General features: G+C 43.6%; 1 protein-coding gene across 1 annotated transcript; it reads left to right on the forward strand.

Moving 5' to 3' along the window:
• Window positions 1-5,581: 5,581 nt before the first annotated feature.
• Window positions 5,582-14,736, forward strand: JPT2 (Jupiter microtubule associated homolog 2). Its single transcript, XM_005150654.3, has 5 exons — window positions 5,582-5,701; window positions 9,427-9,575; window positions 10,064-10,206; window positions 11,595-11,640; window positions 12,359-14,736. The coding sequence occupies exons 1-5, from the start codon at window positions 5,658-5,660 to the stop codon at window positions 12,535-12,537; spliced, it is 561 nt and encodes a 186-aa protein (XP_005150711.1). The 5' UTR covers window positions 5,582-5,657; the 3' UTR covers window positions 12,538-14,736.
• Window positions 14,737-15,221: the final 485 nt, after the last annotated feature.

The following is a 15,221-nucleotide window of genomic DNA, read 5'->3' on the forward strand; positions in this document are numbered from 1 at the left end:
AAATCTTTCTTCACAAAAACTGAGGATTTACATGGGAGAGGAAATAGGAGAGAATATTATAATATATAGAAACACATAACATGTTAACGCTAAAGTTGTTGAGAACTGTTTATGTCTTGAAGAGGAGAGGTGTTAGTCCAAGCTTAATCCCTTAGTACTTCCTTACTTTCTCCTTGTTCTGTGAATTCCAGATGCTCTGTAATACCTCAGGGCATCATTTTTCACTATGGTCGCTTCCAGGCACTAGTGGATATGGACTCCCTCTACTGAATCCCTATGCATTCAAGGTTTTAATATTGGAAAGACACAGATCCTGATACCAGTGGGTTCAAAGGAATGTGAAGTTACTTTCTTGAGAGCTGGTTTTCCATCAGTTCTACCTTGACAACTTGGGAGACTTTTCCTATTTCCTATCAGTTGTGAGATGTAATACTTTTATTGCACCCCTTTTTTTAAGCACTTGTCTGCTTCTCCAGTAAGAGGATGTTCCTTGGCTATTTTAAGTAGCTCTGAACTGATCCAAGGGGCTAGTCGTATATAAACCTAAACTTTATATTATTAATAAATAAACAAAACTTCTCCATCTTGTAGGCTGTTACCATGAGTTCATTTTCCCAACTTGCACAGTACTTGGTGTATGTACTTTTACCTGACTTTAGCTACTTTTACAAGGCATTTGACTGGGCATTTCTTTTTGTAACCCTGGTCATGATGCACTGATTATATTTGGTGTATTCCCAGTCACTTCATCCTGCTTTATGTTGATTATTTTTAACCACTCTATAGTTTACCTTATGCTTTCTGTCACTAAGAGAAAATGTAACACACTTTTTGATGCACCTTTCGTGTGGGCCAGAGCAACCTTCCTGATTTCACTCAAAAAGTAGTGATGTTTGGATGACATTCCAGGACATCATGTGTCAGGTTGCAGCTCTTTGACATAGGAATCATACAGATGTGCAAAACCAGCATTAGAACAACTGGATGTGCCCAGCAGGGAGACAAACCTGCATTACTAGCAAGAAAATAATCGTGACTAGAAGAATGGAGAGTTTCCTACCTGTGGGTTAACTTCCTGTTCTAACCACGTCATGTGTTACATTAAGTCCTGGTTCTCTTTCATTATTCTTTCAGAGCCTTCTTAGAGAATTCTGATTAAATTATCAGGAAATCATGTAAACCTAAAATATAAAAGGTTCAATGCTGTCAGAAAAATTAATGCTGGGGACGATGTCGTTCCGAGCATTGACCCTTGGTATGGAGAGGATACCTGTGGTCTCAAGAGTCACTCCCTCTATAAACTTTAAGTTTTACTTTTGAGTTGAGCTGCATTTTGGTGTGGTCTTTCACAGATAGCTTCCTCTTGAATTTGACTTCTTGCATTAGTAATGCTGATTATCCTGTATGCTATACCTCCAAAAATCCTTTGGACTTGCAGGACAAAAGCAGAGGTCTCCTGCTGTGGCTGTGGATTACAGGACATGCAAGATATGTGATACGTTCTAATCAAGTACTGTATAAAAGAACAAACCTGAACTCTTAAACTTCTAAACATGGAAAGAACAGCCTGATGGTCTCTGGTGTGTTTAGATGCCTTGACAAATGTTTTATCTTTACCTCTGCTGGTAATGGAGTGGATGTGATGCTAGGTTTGACTCCTTGGTTGCCTAGAATAAGTGCCAGTGTTGCTGCACTAACATGGCAGAGCACCAGGATCCATGACTTCTTGACATACAGGGAGCTGTCACACTGCACTTCCTCAGCCCATTCCATTCCCACAGGGCAATGAAGTCAGCAGAATGACTGTTCCTAATGGTGCCATGAGATCAGAAAACTTTAATGTTCTGAATGTTTGCAGGCAGTCTTGGACCACCAAGTAATAACAAAGTGGAAATGACAGAGATCAGTTCAGCACTCCTGTGGTTAGAAATGTTTGGCATCAGCCTCTTGAAAGTTGTTATTATGAAACAAAATTTGATTTCAGAGCTGTAACACTTTGTAAGCTTCAGTTTAGTCACAGAGCCCTTTAAGGACAAGTCTTATCAGGGGAAAAAAAAATTGAAAATAACAGATCATTGTGGTGATGTTGAATCAATGCAGAATTTGTTGTCCCTATTATGTGAAAGGTCACTTGAACACACCTCTGAATGCACCAGCTCTAGTTTTTAGGTGGATGTGCTTTACAACTGTAATTATCAACAGTTCATGCCTAAAGCTGCTAAGCGAAAAATTAGTGGGTTGGGGTGTGTACCCACACACACATATATGCATGCTTGTGTGTGTGTGTTTTTTTTGTAAAACACAGAACTTTCTCATTTTTACTTATTCAGCTTCCCCAACAGAAGCAGTAAGATCCCTTTGTGTAACAATGCCAGCCCGTCCTACACACAAATTCTGGCAGGTTACACTGACCATGGGTTTTGATGTATATGTGACTTTGTCAGCTTAACAGCTAATTGGGGCACTGTTGGGTGGTTAGAGAAGACAAATGGACACTAACAGCTTCTATTATCAGTTGTTCCATGCTCTCCCTGTGTGACAATGTATAATAAGGAAGTTCTGAGTCATTCAACAAGGTGAATGGTGGAAAATGCAGTTTGTTGCCATCGTGGTCTGGGTGACAAGCAGCACTACATCCTAGAGACTGGAGCTACCCATGTGTGTGGAGTTTCCTGCTGGGTGTTGCATCCCAATTACTCCCACAATTCATTTTACTGTTTATCACTAAAGCTGCTAAGCATAGGAATACTAACTGTTTTTAATACAGCCTTGTTAAGCCCTTTTTTTGCCACCTCTCTCTATTTCAAAATTAAATTAAGTGGATTGGATCAAATCTAACCCATAAAGACATCTCATTTACTGACTCCACAGGTCCCAGAGTGGAAATTGAGTTGTATTTTGTTTTTTACAGTCAGACTTTGGATGAATTTATAAGGAAAGTACTGCACTTTTTTTTTTTAACTTTTCAAACCTTTGAATCTCTTAATTACACAGGAATTTGTAAATGTTGACTAAGTGAAACCTTGGCAAGCACTACAGCAATAAGTTATCATTAATTACTGAAACATGGTAACTGCTTTAGAGCTTATGGTTCTGGCAGCAAAGTTTAATGCTGTTTCTTTTAATAATAGTTAAGCCATATCATCTAAGGTTTCTGGCTTGAGATGTGAATTTGTTTTATAGATTATAAATATACCTATATAGTGTATGTATAAAGCAGAATGCCTGTCCTTACTGATTATTTTTTGTACCATATTGTAAATTATATTATTTATTCTTTACCAATTTTGGAAAAAGGTGGTTTTGTTATTTAATATAATATACAAAAGCTGTTAAACTTCCTCTGTTTAAATTTCCGATTCAACTTGTAAAGCTGTTTTTATTCTTGTGCATAAATACATACTAATACTTGGTCTAACTTGCATCCAGTGTGATACTTGCTGTTTATGCCCTCTCAGATGTTGGGGGTTTTTTCATTTAAACTTTATTTTCACATTAATGGCCAGGAAGAGGAGGGTGCCAAAAATTTGTCCATAAAGCTAAGCCTCCCAAGGTGAAAGTGTGGTATCGGACTTCCATTGACATCTCCCATCCCAGAATTATCATGCTTTTTACCATAGTGAGAGAAGGTCAGGGGCTGTTTTCAGGCAGATGGGTGGCAGGGATGTTTGGCACTTTTTTTGCCTTTTTTTTTTATCCCATTCCCAGTAGTGTCTGCTGACTGTGAGTACCAGAAATGGATCAAACCAGGACTGCCTGTCCTGTCTTCATCCATGGCCACCAGGATGAGCAAGGGGAAGGAAGAAAAAAAAAAGTAACACACACTACCAATCAAAAAGGTACAATAAAAATGGTATTGTACATCTTGGGGTTGGTTTTTTGTTTTCATTCTTTTTTTTTTTTCCTTCACAGCTTCAGATAAGCAGGCTGTATTCAGGCCATAATGCTGTGTATAACCACTATCAGAAAACCCTGCTCAGACTGAAGGCCCAGGTTTCCTTCCAAGCTGAATTATCCTGCGATCTGTGTCATTAACCAATTCCTTTTTTGTACACATTTAGGATTTTCATCTCTGCAATATCCAATGACAGCTTTAGTTCAGTTTTGCATTGAGCAAGTGCAAGAGCATTTGTAAACTAGATAAGAAATTAAAAAGATTTTTAAAAGGTCAACAAAAAATTTTAATAACATCCTGCAATACTTCCTTTTCCCTCCCAAGAATGAGGACTCATCTCTACCACCTGGGTACTGAGAAAACAGCACCGTAAGACCAAGCCTGAGCTCTTTCTGTACAGCTTCTCACTTCCACCATGCTGGGCAGCCTGTTCCAATGCCTGGCCACACCCTTTGGGGAAGGAATTGTTCCTAATTTCCAATCTAAAGTTCTCCTGGTGCAGTTACCTCTTGTCCTACCCCTTGTACCTTGGGAGAAGAGACCAGCCACTTCCTGGCTTCATCCTCCTTTCAGGTACTTGTAGAGGCCAGTGAGATCCCCCTGAGCCTTCTCCAGGTTAAACCTCCCAGGTCCCTCACCCATTAGGTCCCATCACACTTGTGCTTCAGACCCTTCACCAGCTCCATTGCCCTTCTCTGCACCCACTCCAGCACCTCAGTGTCTCTCTTGTAGCAAGGGGCCCAGAACTGAACACAGGATTCGAAGTGCAGCCTTTGCCCTGGTCTGGCCCCGGTCCTGCTTAGCCACACTATTGCAGATACAGGCCAGGATGCTGTTGGCCATCTTGGCTGCCTGGGCACACGCATGAAACAAAGCAAGAAGCTGCATTTAAAGGACGTATTTCTGGTGTGTTGCTTTGGGTGGTTTTGCTGGGTTTTGGGGATTTCTTTTTTTTTAATCCTTCAGTACTTAAGTATGGAAAGCTGTGGAGCCATAATTAAACCCTTCAGCTGAAAACGTTCACTTGTTATGTCCCTGGCACTGAACACCGTTTGGTTGAGTAGCCAGTGCAGCGTGACTGCAGCAGCGTCTCCCCGCTTGGGCTGTTTGACAGCTGGCAGCAGTTCATGGACAGCATTTCCCGGGACAGGGACCGCAGCGCTGGATTTTGATCCTGAGATGGGCCGCCCTCTGCTCAGACAGAGCTGGTGCGAGTCAGGGGCTCCCTGCACTCACGGTGCTGAAGCCATCCGCTTAGTGTTGTCTCAGGGGTTAACTCTCACGATGCTCTTCCTCCCGGTTTCGGCTCTGCCCGTGGGCCCCTACTGCGCCGCTCAGGTACGGACAGGACTAGGTCCCCCTCAGGTGACAAAACCCCGCCACCTTCCCCAGCAAGAGCAACCTGCGGCCGAACTCAGCCCCGCTCACTGCTGCCCTACCAGCCCCTTTAAGCCCCGTCCCGCTGCTCGCCTTTTGCCTTCTCCCAGCCAATGGCTCTGCAATTCTGTGTGTTCCGCCAGGCGTAGCCAATGGAGAGCGGACAGGAGGAACTACGGGGCGAGCCCTTTCCAAGCTTCCGTTCCTCTTTGGGGCTCACCGGACAGGCGGGATATCGAGAGGGCGGGCTGCACGCGATAGGCTGTTCGACGTGATGGGCGGGTGGAAGGCAATGGTAGGGTAGGGTAGGGCAGGGCGGGCCGGTCCGCGCTCTCTGCGGTTCGAGGGAAGTGCCGCGCGCGGGGTTGAGTCCGAGTTTGCCACCATGTTTCAGGACGCTGAGGCCGATCTGGCAAAGCCGAGCTCCAGGTGCCGCAGTGGGGCAGCGCCAGCAGCGCGGGGTGACCGGAGGAACGGAAGGAGCCCTGCGGCAGCGCCAGGCTTTGTCTGTGGCGTGCGGCGGCTCCGGCTGAGGCGCGGCGCTGGGGGCGGGGGCGCGGCGCTGAGGGTCTGCGGGAGCGGGTCTCTGCTGAGGGCACTGTTGCTGCCTTCGGCCGGCGCGTCCTCTCCGTCTCCTCCATCGCCGGTAGCCGGGGGCTAGCGCAAGGCGGCTTTGCTCGCTTCCTGTCGGGGGGCCACGCTGTGCCTCGGTTTACTGGCCTGGGGTCGAGCGGGGATGACGACGCCACTGCCCTGTGCTCGGGGCCACGCGTGGGGCAGGCAGAGGAGCGGTAGGGCCGGTCCCTTGGTGCTGTGGTGCTCGGCGCCCAGCCCGGCCCGTAGGGAGCGCGACTGGGTCCTGCCGGGTAGGGCTCTGGATCCTGAGGGGTTCCGTGCCCGTTTATATCTTCTCGGGGAGGAAGCGGGGTCTGGTCGCGCCCTGTGAAGCTTTGCGAGGATCCAGCCCAAACGGCGGCATGAGTAGATGTGAGCTTGTTTTAGCCGTATGAAGCTGAGATCTGTTGTTATACTTGGACGAGGGCACCTATATTAATATCGTGGAGCTGGAGTGATTAATCCATCCGAGAGGTAATTGTGTGCTCGGCAGGGAAGGAAGGAAGTCTTTAAAAGTCGTGAAAGGGTGTTTTAAGTCTGTCTTTTACTCCACTCGCTCTAAGCTATGACCTGGTTTTAATATGCTTCTGAGGATGCTCTGCCCTTAATATAGTCTCTGAGCAGTTTCTGTTCTCTTTGCAATTGTGAAACCACATATTACTCATAAATTGGGTTTCGGGATAGAGTCTAGACTGCAGACCATGAGAACTTTTTAGTTGACAGCAAGCAAAGGTGGTCTTGTTCCAGCTTGCTCTCTGGCATTGTGGCTGTGGACACGCTCCAGCAGTGTAGGCAGCAGCATGAACAGGTCCTGAACAGCACATGCTGCAGCACAGTGTGTTTACTGGGCTCTCCATACAGGGGTCTCTGAGATGGTCACTCTTGACACACAGCCTGTGCCAGCAAAAGCAGAAAGTATTCTGTTTAAGGACGCTTTTCCCAGTTTATTAATTCCCTAATGAAAACTTCATTTGATGATAATGTAAATCCTCATGCAGCTCTTGATGATGTATAGAAGTTTCATTAATTAAAGCTACGTCCAACTCAAAATCCCTGCAGCAACTGCCAGCAGCTGAGGAAGTGGGGAAAAATAACTCCTCCTAATGTGAAAATTTTTGTGAGGCAATTACAAACAAATGCTTTGCATTTTGAGAGTTCCATAATACAGGTATATTACTGCTAGAAGTAAATTACGCTAAAAATGTTTTAAATTAAAGCTTCCACTTAAATAATTGTATCACTATACACATTAACTGGATTACTAGAGATAAAACTGGCTTGCTGAATCAACTGCCTAGTTTTATTAAACTTTAATAATGATGCTTTGTATTGTCAAGGAAGTCTTGCTTTTCCAAAATAAAATGAGGAATTGCATTTTGAGAGCTCCTGTTGCTCCAAAAGCAAAGTAGGACAGAGTTCTTTCTGCTGTTGTTGCACACTGTAAAGATGAATTGCTTTTATGTATCCTCAGCTCATTTAGTATACCAACAGCTTCACAACTACTTGGTGGGACTGAAAATGTTACATGTAGCAATCTTAAAAATATGCCTACAGATGTGTTTGTTTATATAGCCAGTGTCTTGAAGTAATGGATAGGTCTAGGCATCTCTTCCATAGGTCCATAGGTCAGCTGAAAGGTTTAGTAAGGAAAGGGCATTCAAATCAACTGTGTTAGAATGGGGGGGGGGGGAAAGACCACAAGAACTAATTAAAATTCTTCAAGCCTGCCAGAAGAGAACAAAGCAATTAGTAGAAGCTTTTAAATGTACTGGGGAGAGTTCTTAATTCAGCTACTCCAGGTGAATTGACAGACTTCTGGTCTACTGGAGGAGAGGAAGAGAAGAAGCAGATTTTGATTGCCTAGAAAACTAAGGTTTTTTTTCAGTACTGTTTAAAAGAGCAAACCACCACCTTCCCTTTTCTGTCTTTTCCCAAAGGAAGAAAGAGCAAACTTATCGGGCTACTAGACAAAAATACTTATGTAACCTGGCATAATACCAGTATAAACTAAAATTACTGTAAAGTGTGAGTTGAGTTTCCTGGTACTCTGCTGAGGCAGCAAACACTGGCTTCTCAAGAAAGCAGATAGTATAGTGGATCTGTGGCCTCTTGGACACAAAACTGTAAATAAACCTTGTGCTCAGATATGAATCTTACTGTGCAGTGGACCAGACAGTTGTCTACTGAAATTCTGGCTACTCCCTCAAGCTAAAGAGTTTCCTTAAATGCACACTCATACTAAGGATTAAAATAGTGAAATGGGCCAGTAAAGAGGGTCTCTGAGGCTGGTTCTGTCTTACAAACTACTCCCAGACTGAAAGAGGATTTTTTTTCCTCCTTCCTTACAGAGACAATAGAACTGCTTTCTGCATCCTGAGATCTGAAAAGGTGACAAAGCTCATTTTCTGACAGGCAGACAAATATTTCTGCTTTTTGAAATTAGGCAGATGCATACCTGAAAAGGCTTGCTTCTATCACAGACCTATGGAGGGATGTGTTGTATTAATTCACTAACATTTGAATTCTGTTTGGTAGAGTGGGATAAAGATCTTGCAGTGTAGAGCTGATTTCTTTGTGTAAAGGTTAGTTTAGGGCACAGATAAAGCATTCAGATTATAAGAGGTATGATTGACTGCTACTTTTGTACAGCTGCTAAGATTGTGGGTAATGGGTCAGGTAGACATAACTGTAAAGGTTATTTTTGATACTGAGGTATTCAGCACTTTCCCAGGCTTTTTCTGTTATTTTTCCAGTTAATTCCATTGATTCTACTCCCAGGTAGTGGTTCAGTTCCTTTTCAGGGCAGGACCTGAAGTTTGTTGAACAAGGAATAGGTATTAACTGTGGACTTTCTACTCGAGGACACACATGACTATTTTCGAGGAGTCACCTCATTTCTGTTGTAACCTTCAATGTCTGTGAGTGTCTGTTGAATATAACTCAACAGACTTTGAGGAGCTTTGGTTGTAATAGATTTACATCTTCACAAAAAAATTGGCTCTTTGGCATCCCACCTTTCCATTGTAAAACTCTACAGCAGCTAATGTGACAACTGAGCAAGGCTGAGCATAGCTACTAAAATACTACAATTTTTAATAGCTATGAAATATCTGCTTTTATTTAGAAGTTGATGGGTTTGATTTATAGCACAGATGCACAGTTGGTATGTGCAGCTTAGCAGAAAGTTGGATTCTGTCATAGGCATGTCTTCTCTTAATCCATTCCTTCTGAACACCACAGGTAGCTCACTTACTGCTTCTAGTGGCACTGTGATGACTATTCCAAGTCACAGTAGACAACATATAATGATCAAGTTGACTGACCAGGAGGCTGGCAGTGTTTGTGCTGAACTTGAGTATATTTTATTAGAACAGCTCCTTACAAGTGGATACTTCATGGATGTAGCCGAATTACCTGAAGTAAATTTAAATCAGAATAGTTATTCATAACTACAGGGGAGAATGTGGACATTAAATATTTTAACTGCTGGAAATTCCAAGCAAGCTTTTGTCACTTGCTTCTGTCATTCTGCACCATAGGATATTGAAGCCCCCAGGAGGAGGGTGTAGTAACCTCTTCGGGAGTACAGAGGAAGTTTCTTCTTCAAGCAGGCCACACCGAATGGCATCCGGTATCTTTGGAGCATCAGAACAGCCTCAAAACATTCCAAAAAGAACAAACCCTCCTGGTAAGAGCTGCCACCTCCTTCAGCACAGTTGAGCTCTGAATGGCATCACAGAACTGGTTTCTGATTCCTAAAGTGGAACGCTGATCTGTCTGCCTTTTTATGTTAAATTTTTACAAATTGAGTGGGTTTGAGCAATGAATCTGTTCAGATTTCTGAAAATCTGAAAATATCAGTCATCTGCATGTTCATAGACTTCTTAGCACATCATCTAAGTCTAATTGTTTAAGGGTTGAGGTCTAGGAACTGATGAAAGGAAGCTGTTTCTGTTCTAGAGCTGTGTCATCAGTTAGCTGCAGTGAGTACAGCCGTGAATCTAGAATCTGCTAGTGAATTCCTGTAATGAAGGATTTCAGCTAGTATCTTCAGGAAAGCAGAAGTAAGTGTCCAGGCTGTAGGGTTCTAGAAGTCTTAAATTCTTATATCTTTTTTAATGTAGTGTGGTAAAATTAAGTCATCTAGGAAAAAATAATCCAACAACTGCCTTGCAGGAGGAAAAGAAAGCGGTATTTTTGAGGATTCTAGTTCTCCTCAGCCTCGTCCACGCATGAATCCACCTGGTGGGAAGACAAGTGATATCTTTGGGTCTCCTGTGTCCACCACTGTTGTGCGAGCACATCCAAACAAGCCCAAGGTACTTGTGCTGCTTCTTTTGCTGTCAAACCAAGGAGCTCACCCCACAGCCCTGTCACAGCGCAGTGCCTGTATTCAGTTTAAGTTGACAGACCTGAACTATAACATAGGGTAATGTCAAGTTATGCAGTTATTCCCAAAGACTCTTTGATAGCTTGCTGTCTTTGATGCATCAGATCTCAGCAGTTTGCAATGAAACTATTCATTAGAATGTGGATGTGTGTTCATACCAGTGAGCTGCAGTCATAAATCTTCACATGGATTTTAAGATGAGATATGTAATAGTTGGAGAGGCTTGTAGTTATGGCCAAATCTGGTTTCTAGAAAAGGAGGACATGTTGCAAATACTTGCCAATTAATTTATTTAAATGCTCTATATTCAGATTTACAACCTGCTGTCTTACTCTAAGTAGATACTAATAAGAGAGTAGCTACTGTGTTGGCAATAGTTTTGACATGTCAGCATGGAAACTGAACATCCCATGAAATGCAGCTCACTGCTGAATGACAAGCTGCAGCCTAATATGTCCTGGAGCCTTTAGAAGAAAAGAGGCACAGTGGAGTAGATTTGGGTGGATTTGGGTCATAAGAAAGGAGGAGGGAAAAAGAGACTAAAAGGCTGGGAGGTGGATTTTGTCAGGGGTAGTGCTGGTGGTTTGGAAGGGGCTTTGCTTTGTTCATCTGCGTCTCTTCTTTGGGCTGGTCGCTGGGGGTTTTTTTTAGTCACTTTTTTAAAAGTGACATTTATTCCTGTGAATTCCAGACTAAATGGAAGACAACGCTCTGGAAATTCCTGTCTTTAATTAGAGCATGGAAATTGAGGGAAATACTGGGATGGAAAGGAGACAGTATATTTCATGGGTGGGAAAACATGCAAGCTTTTCTGAAGCATTGCTGGGTAGAAATCCCAAGAATCAGTTGGGATTGTCAGGGATATGACTTGGCTGCTGGGTGCTGTGTACACTTGCTGAAGACAGTAACTGCTGCATGTACATTGGGTGCTCAAGAGCTCCTTGGGCTGTAGTGAGCACCAGCTTTTTCCTGAGAGGTAATGGGTGCTTGACACAAATGGTAATTCCAGACCTTTGGACTGAACTGTTTATCAGAGACAAAGCTTTAAACTCCTGATGAACTAATGTAATGTCTTCATCTGGGTTTCAGTGAATTGTGTGGGATGTGCACCTTGGCAGGAGTTACTGTCCACTGCTACTTTTGGGGTTATGTAGCTGTGGAGGGGACGAAGGGCAGCAAACAGTGCCAGCAGCTGTTGGCTTTTACCATGCTAAAGGTGTAAACTTAGATCAGAAACAAAGTAAAACTTTGCGAAGGTTTTTGTGGAAGACACTAAGAACAATGATATTCTAAGATTAGTTCTTGCTTTCTTTGCAGGATCACATTGTTTTGAAAGAAGATGAAACACCAAAGAAGCTTGAAGGTCAGCAAGATAAATTCCTGTCTCTTGAAGAAGTTAAGCTCTGAGGAATAGTTTCTTATGCTTCCTCTTAAAAACATGAGACTAAGGCTGGTGTTTAGGTTAATATAAACTGGGAAGTTTTCTTTCTGTTAGACAGAAATTGAATCACTTGTCTCAGAGAAATTATTCTCCTCCATTGAGAAAATACTTTGATTGATGCCTTGTGTGTATATAGTTACACATGGAATTCCTAGATACTGAAAAAAAAAATAATCCTGTCAGATTGCTTCCTTCTCCCTTGCTATCTCCTTCAGTTGTGCAATCTTGGCTGCCTGTAGTTGTAAAGAACAAATAGCTGACTGAAAAAATGTATTATTGCTTAGCTGGTGGTTGTTAAAGAATGATGGGAATATGGCTTTCAAGGTCAACGTGTAAAGATCAATAGGTGCTTTGCATCTCTTAATTGTGTGAAACTGCCAAAATAGTTCTGCAGGGACATTGCTCAGCTGACATGTCCTTGTTAGAAAGATCGCTGAAGGAAGAGAGGAATTGTTATGAAAAGTTAAATTCTTCCTCAGCACCTATTTTCTGCAAGAAAAATGAACAGATGTAGAAACGTTGGTGTGCTATGGATGGGAGACATGGGGAATAGTGCAGCCTGCCAGAGAGGTGCACTTTGTGCACTGCAGAATAGCAACAGCCAGTTGATCTAATTCCTTTTCTTTTTATTCTGCTACAGAAAATATAAAACCACAGCTGGAAGATGGAGGTGAGAAAAAAGGTGCTGGCAAAGAGGAGGGATGCTCGGAGCCAGAGCCCAAGATAGACAATCATGAGCCCCGATTAGGGCCAAGGCCGCGCTCACACAATAAGGTCCTCAATCCACCCGGTGGAAAGTCCAGTATTGCATTCTATTAGTCATCTGTTCCCTGTCACTAACAGAGTCTGCACAGAAATGCTTGTCTGTGGTTGCGAGGTCAGTTTACGGACTGCTGTTTGTGGATAGGTCATTAGGCCAATGATTGAGGTTCACGCTTAAATGTTGTAAGGGTGGTTAACCTGATGATTTGGGGAGGGAGGGTTGGGGAGGGAAAGGGTCCCCGGTGGGAAATGTGAGAGTTGGTCTGTCTGGGTGAGTAGCCTGGAGCAACATTAGTGTAACTTTGGGGAAAAACAGTGCTACTTGTGGTGAGTTCATCACTGAGGTTCTCAGCTAGCCAATGGTTCAGCATGCTCTCGTGGAGTCTGGCGCATCCATACAGTCAACATGTAAAACATGGTAAATGGTGAGGACCAAAAGACCACCCCAGACAGCTTCTGCAGGAGGCAAGCAGGCTGTGTCTCCCTCGGGGGCACAGGATGCAGCCTCACACAGGAGCTGGTAGCAGTCACTTGAATGTGAATACATTCTACTGGAACTATAGTGCTGTGGGTTTGAGTGTCTTCTGTCTGGTTCTTTTTCTCCTTTCTTGCCTTGCAGCACATGATTGCTGATACAAGGCCAACACATGCTGAAAGTTTATTTTATACTCATGAACCATCATAGGTTAATGAATATAGTGCTCTTCCCCTCCCCAGAGTATTCAGGCCTTTCTGATGCTGTCAGTAATCTGATTACTACAACTAGCTCTTGAACAGTGATGGTATTGGTCTAAGACACTGCTCCATGAAGGTGCTTCTAGAGGACTTTTATTTCAAGTATCCTGGTTGAGTGCTTGCACATTTTCTGGTAAAGATGTGGCTGCAAACAATAGCTTTATGGTGCTCTTTGAACAAAAGCTACTTAAAGTGTACAGTTAATCACAGAGTGTCCGATAGTGTCCAGTCACTAGCTCTGACCTAACCAGTGCAGAATTGCCTCAGCTTCTGCACAAGTTTTTCCTTTGTACCCTGCAAAAATCAGGACTGGTTCTGTTGGCTTTACCACAGTGCATTCATTTGTCTGTGCTGACTCTGTTAGTGACTCCCTTGTCTTTGGTCAGCCTTACTTTTGCCTTCAACTGCCTCAGACTTTTGTTAGTAAGGTTGGGAGAAGTACATGGATTCTCCCAAACCATGCACTGTAGTTGTTGTGAGACATGCTGTAGACTATCCTAGTTGGAGAAACAAAGACTAGCGATACCAAACTTTTGGTTGTGCTGGCTCTTAAATCATGTTTGGAAGATGTGCATATTCTGAACAAACACATGTTGAGGAGGGTAGCTCCCATCATTTGTTCTCTGCATGGACTTTCTGATCATATCCAGAGGTATGAGCTGTGACTGTTAACATGAGGTGCTTACTGTTCAGTGGATTTCATCGTGACTTTTTGCATCTGATGTATCAAAACAGGAGTTGTTCAGGTTCACCAAAGAAAAAGTGGCCTTACCTGCCTCTGTCTGCTGCTGTTCTAGCCCAGGTTCCCTGGGACTGGCTCTGTGATGAGGACTAAAACACCCTGTGATGATGGTGCTTAGGCAAGGGCTCAGTCCAGTGAATGTCAGCCATGGTGGATGAAGACTTCCCTTTCCAGACAGTGGAAGTGAAATACATAGGACAGTGCTAAGAGTAGAAATAGCCATGAAAAGTTGGCATTTCAGTGTCTTTGTACCTTTCAGATAGGTTTGAAACTCCCTGTCACTTCCCCGTCTGGGAAAACAGGAGGAAAAGAGTGGTCTAACTGCAACCCTGAAACGAACTTCTCTTAGTTCCAAACATGTCTTTCCTAGCAGCAATGCTTGAGTCTGTGCTGGCTAGACTCTGGCTGAGTCTGAGCCATCAATTTCAGTTCCTGCATCCAGTACTTGACAGGGTTTAGGAGGCCACCAGGTAGAAAAGTCAACCAGAGGCTCTTTTCTGCACTGAAGGGGCTGGTGTAATTGACATTGTAGCACTGAGCTTAGAGTGGGCATCTTCTTGCACAGGCTGCAGTGCCTGTCTTTTAAATAGAAACTTCCAACTAGGCCTTAAATTAGTTTATCTAGGTTAATTTTCTTGGATTTCTTTCTTTGGAATCTAAACTACATTTTTAACTCATCAAATAGGATTGATAAGAGCATTTTTCTGGGATGGAGGCGGTTTGGAAATCAAATGATGAATAATGCAATTGTCAATAAACCTCTGTATTTTGGTACTTCACTGTTGTGCTGCAGATGTCTGCTTTTATACATCAGTCGGTTCCCAGGTCAGTGTAGATACACCGGTGAGTTTTGTTATGCCAAATTGAGAAGATTGCACAAATATCTTCTGGCCTCTGCACTGGGAGTGTGCTTTGGAGAGAGATAGGGTGTTCTGCTCATGGGACAAGCACCTCTGATCCCTACAAAGGGCTCAGAGGAGACAGTAGTGTGGGCAGGCAGTTCAGGTTGGTGCCTTTTTGTGGGCACCATTCCGGGTGTACTGGAGTCATTTTGAGCTTCCCTACTGAGAGAGATGTGGCTTGGGGAGGGAGTTGTGGCTTGGGCTACAAAGGAGGTAAAAGGACTAGAGCCTCTTTCCTCGGAGGAGGGCCGAGGGAGCCAGGGTTGCTCAGCCTGGGGAAGAGGAGACTCAGGGAGAACTTCCTGGGGTGGTGAGACTTGCTGGAGGGTGTGAGGACAGGGAAACCAGACTCTGCTCTTGAT

This window comes from Melopsittacus undulatus, chromosome 8 (genome assembly GCF_012275295.1).
Source record: "Melopsittacus undulatus isolate bMelUnd1 chromosome 8, bMelUnd1.mat.Z, whole genome shotgun sequence".
Lineage (NCBI taxonomy): Eukaryota > Metazoa > Chordata > Aves > Psittaciformes > Psittaculidae > Melopsittacus > Melopsittacus undulatus.

Bases quoted from the DNA above. Each gene is read 5' to 3' on its own strand.
- JPT2 (XM_005150654.3), top strand. From the start codon at position 5,658: ATGTTTCAGGACGCTGAGGCCGATCTGGCAAAGCCGAGCTCCAG. The intron at 10,207-11,594 runs GTACTTGTGCTG...CTTTCTTTGCAG, and splicing joins CACATCCAAACAAGCCCAAG to GATCACATTGTTTTGAAAGA. The intron at 11,641-12,358 runs GTCAGCAAGATA...ATTCTGCTACAG, and splicing joins AACACCAAAGAAGCTTGAAG to AAAATATAAAACCACAGCTG.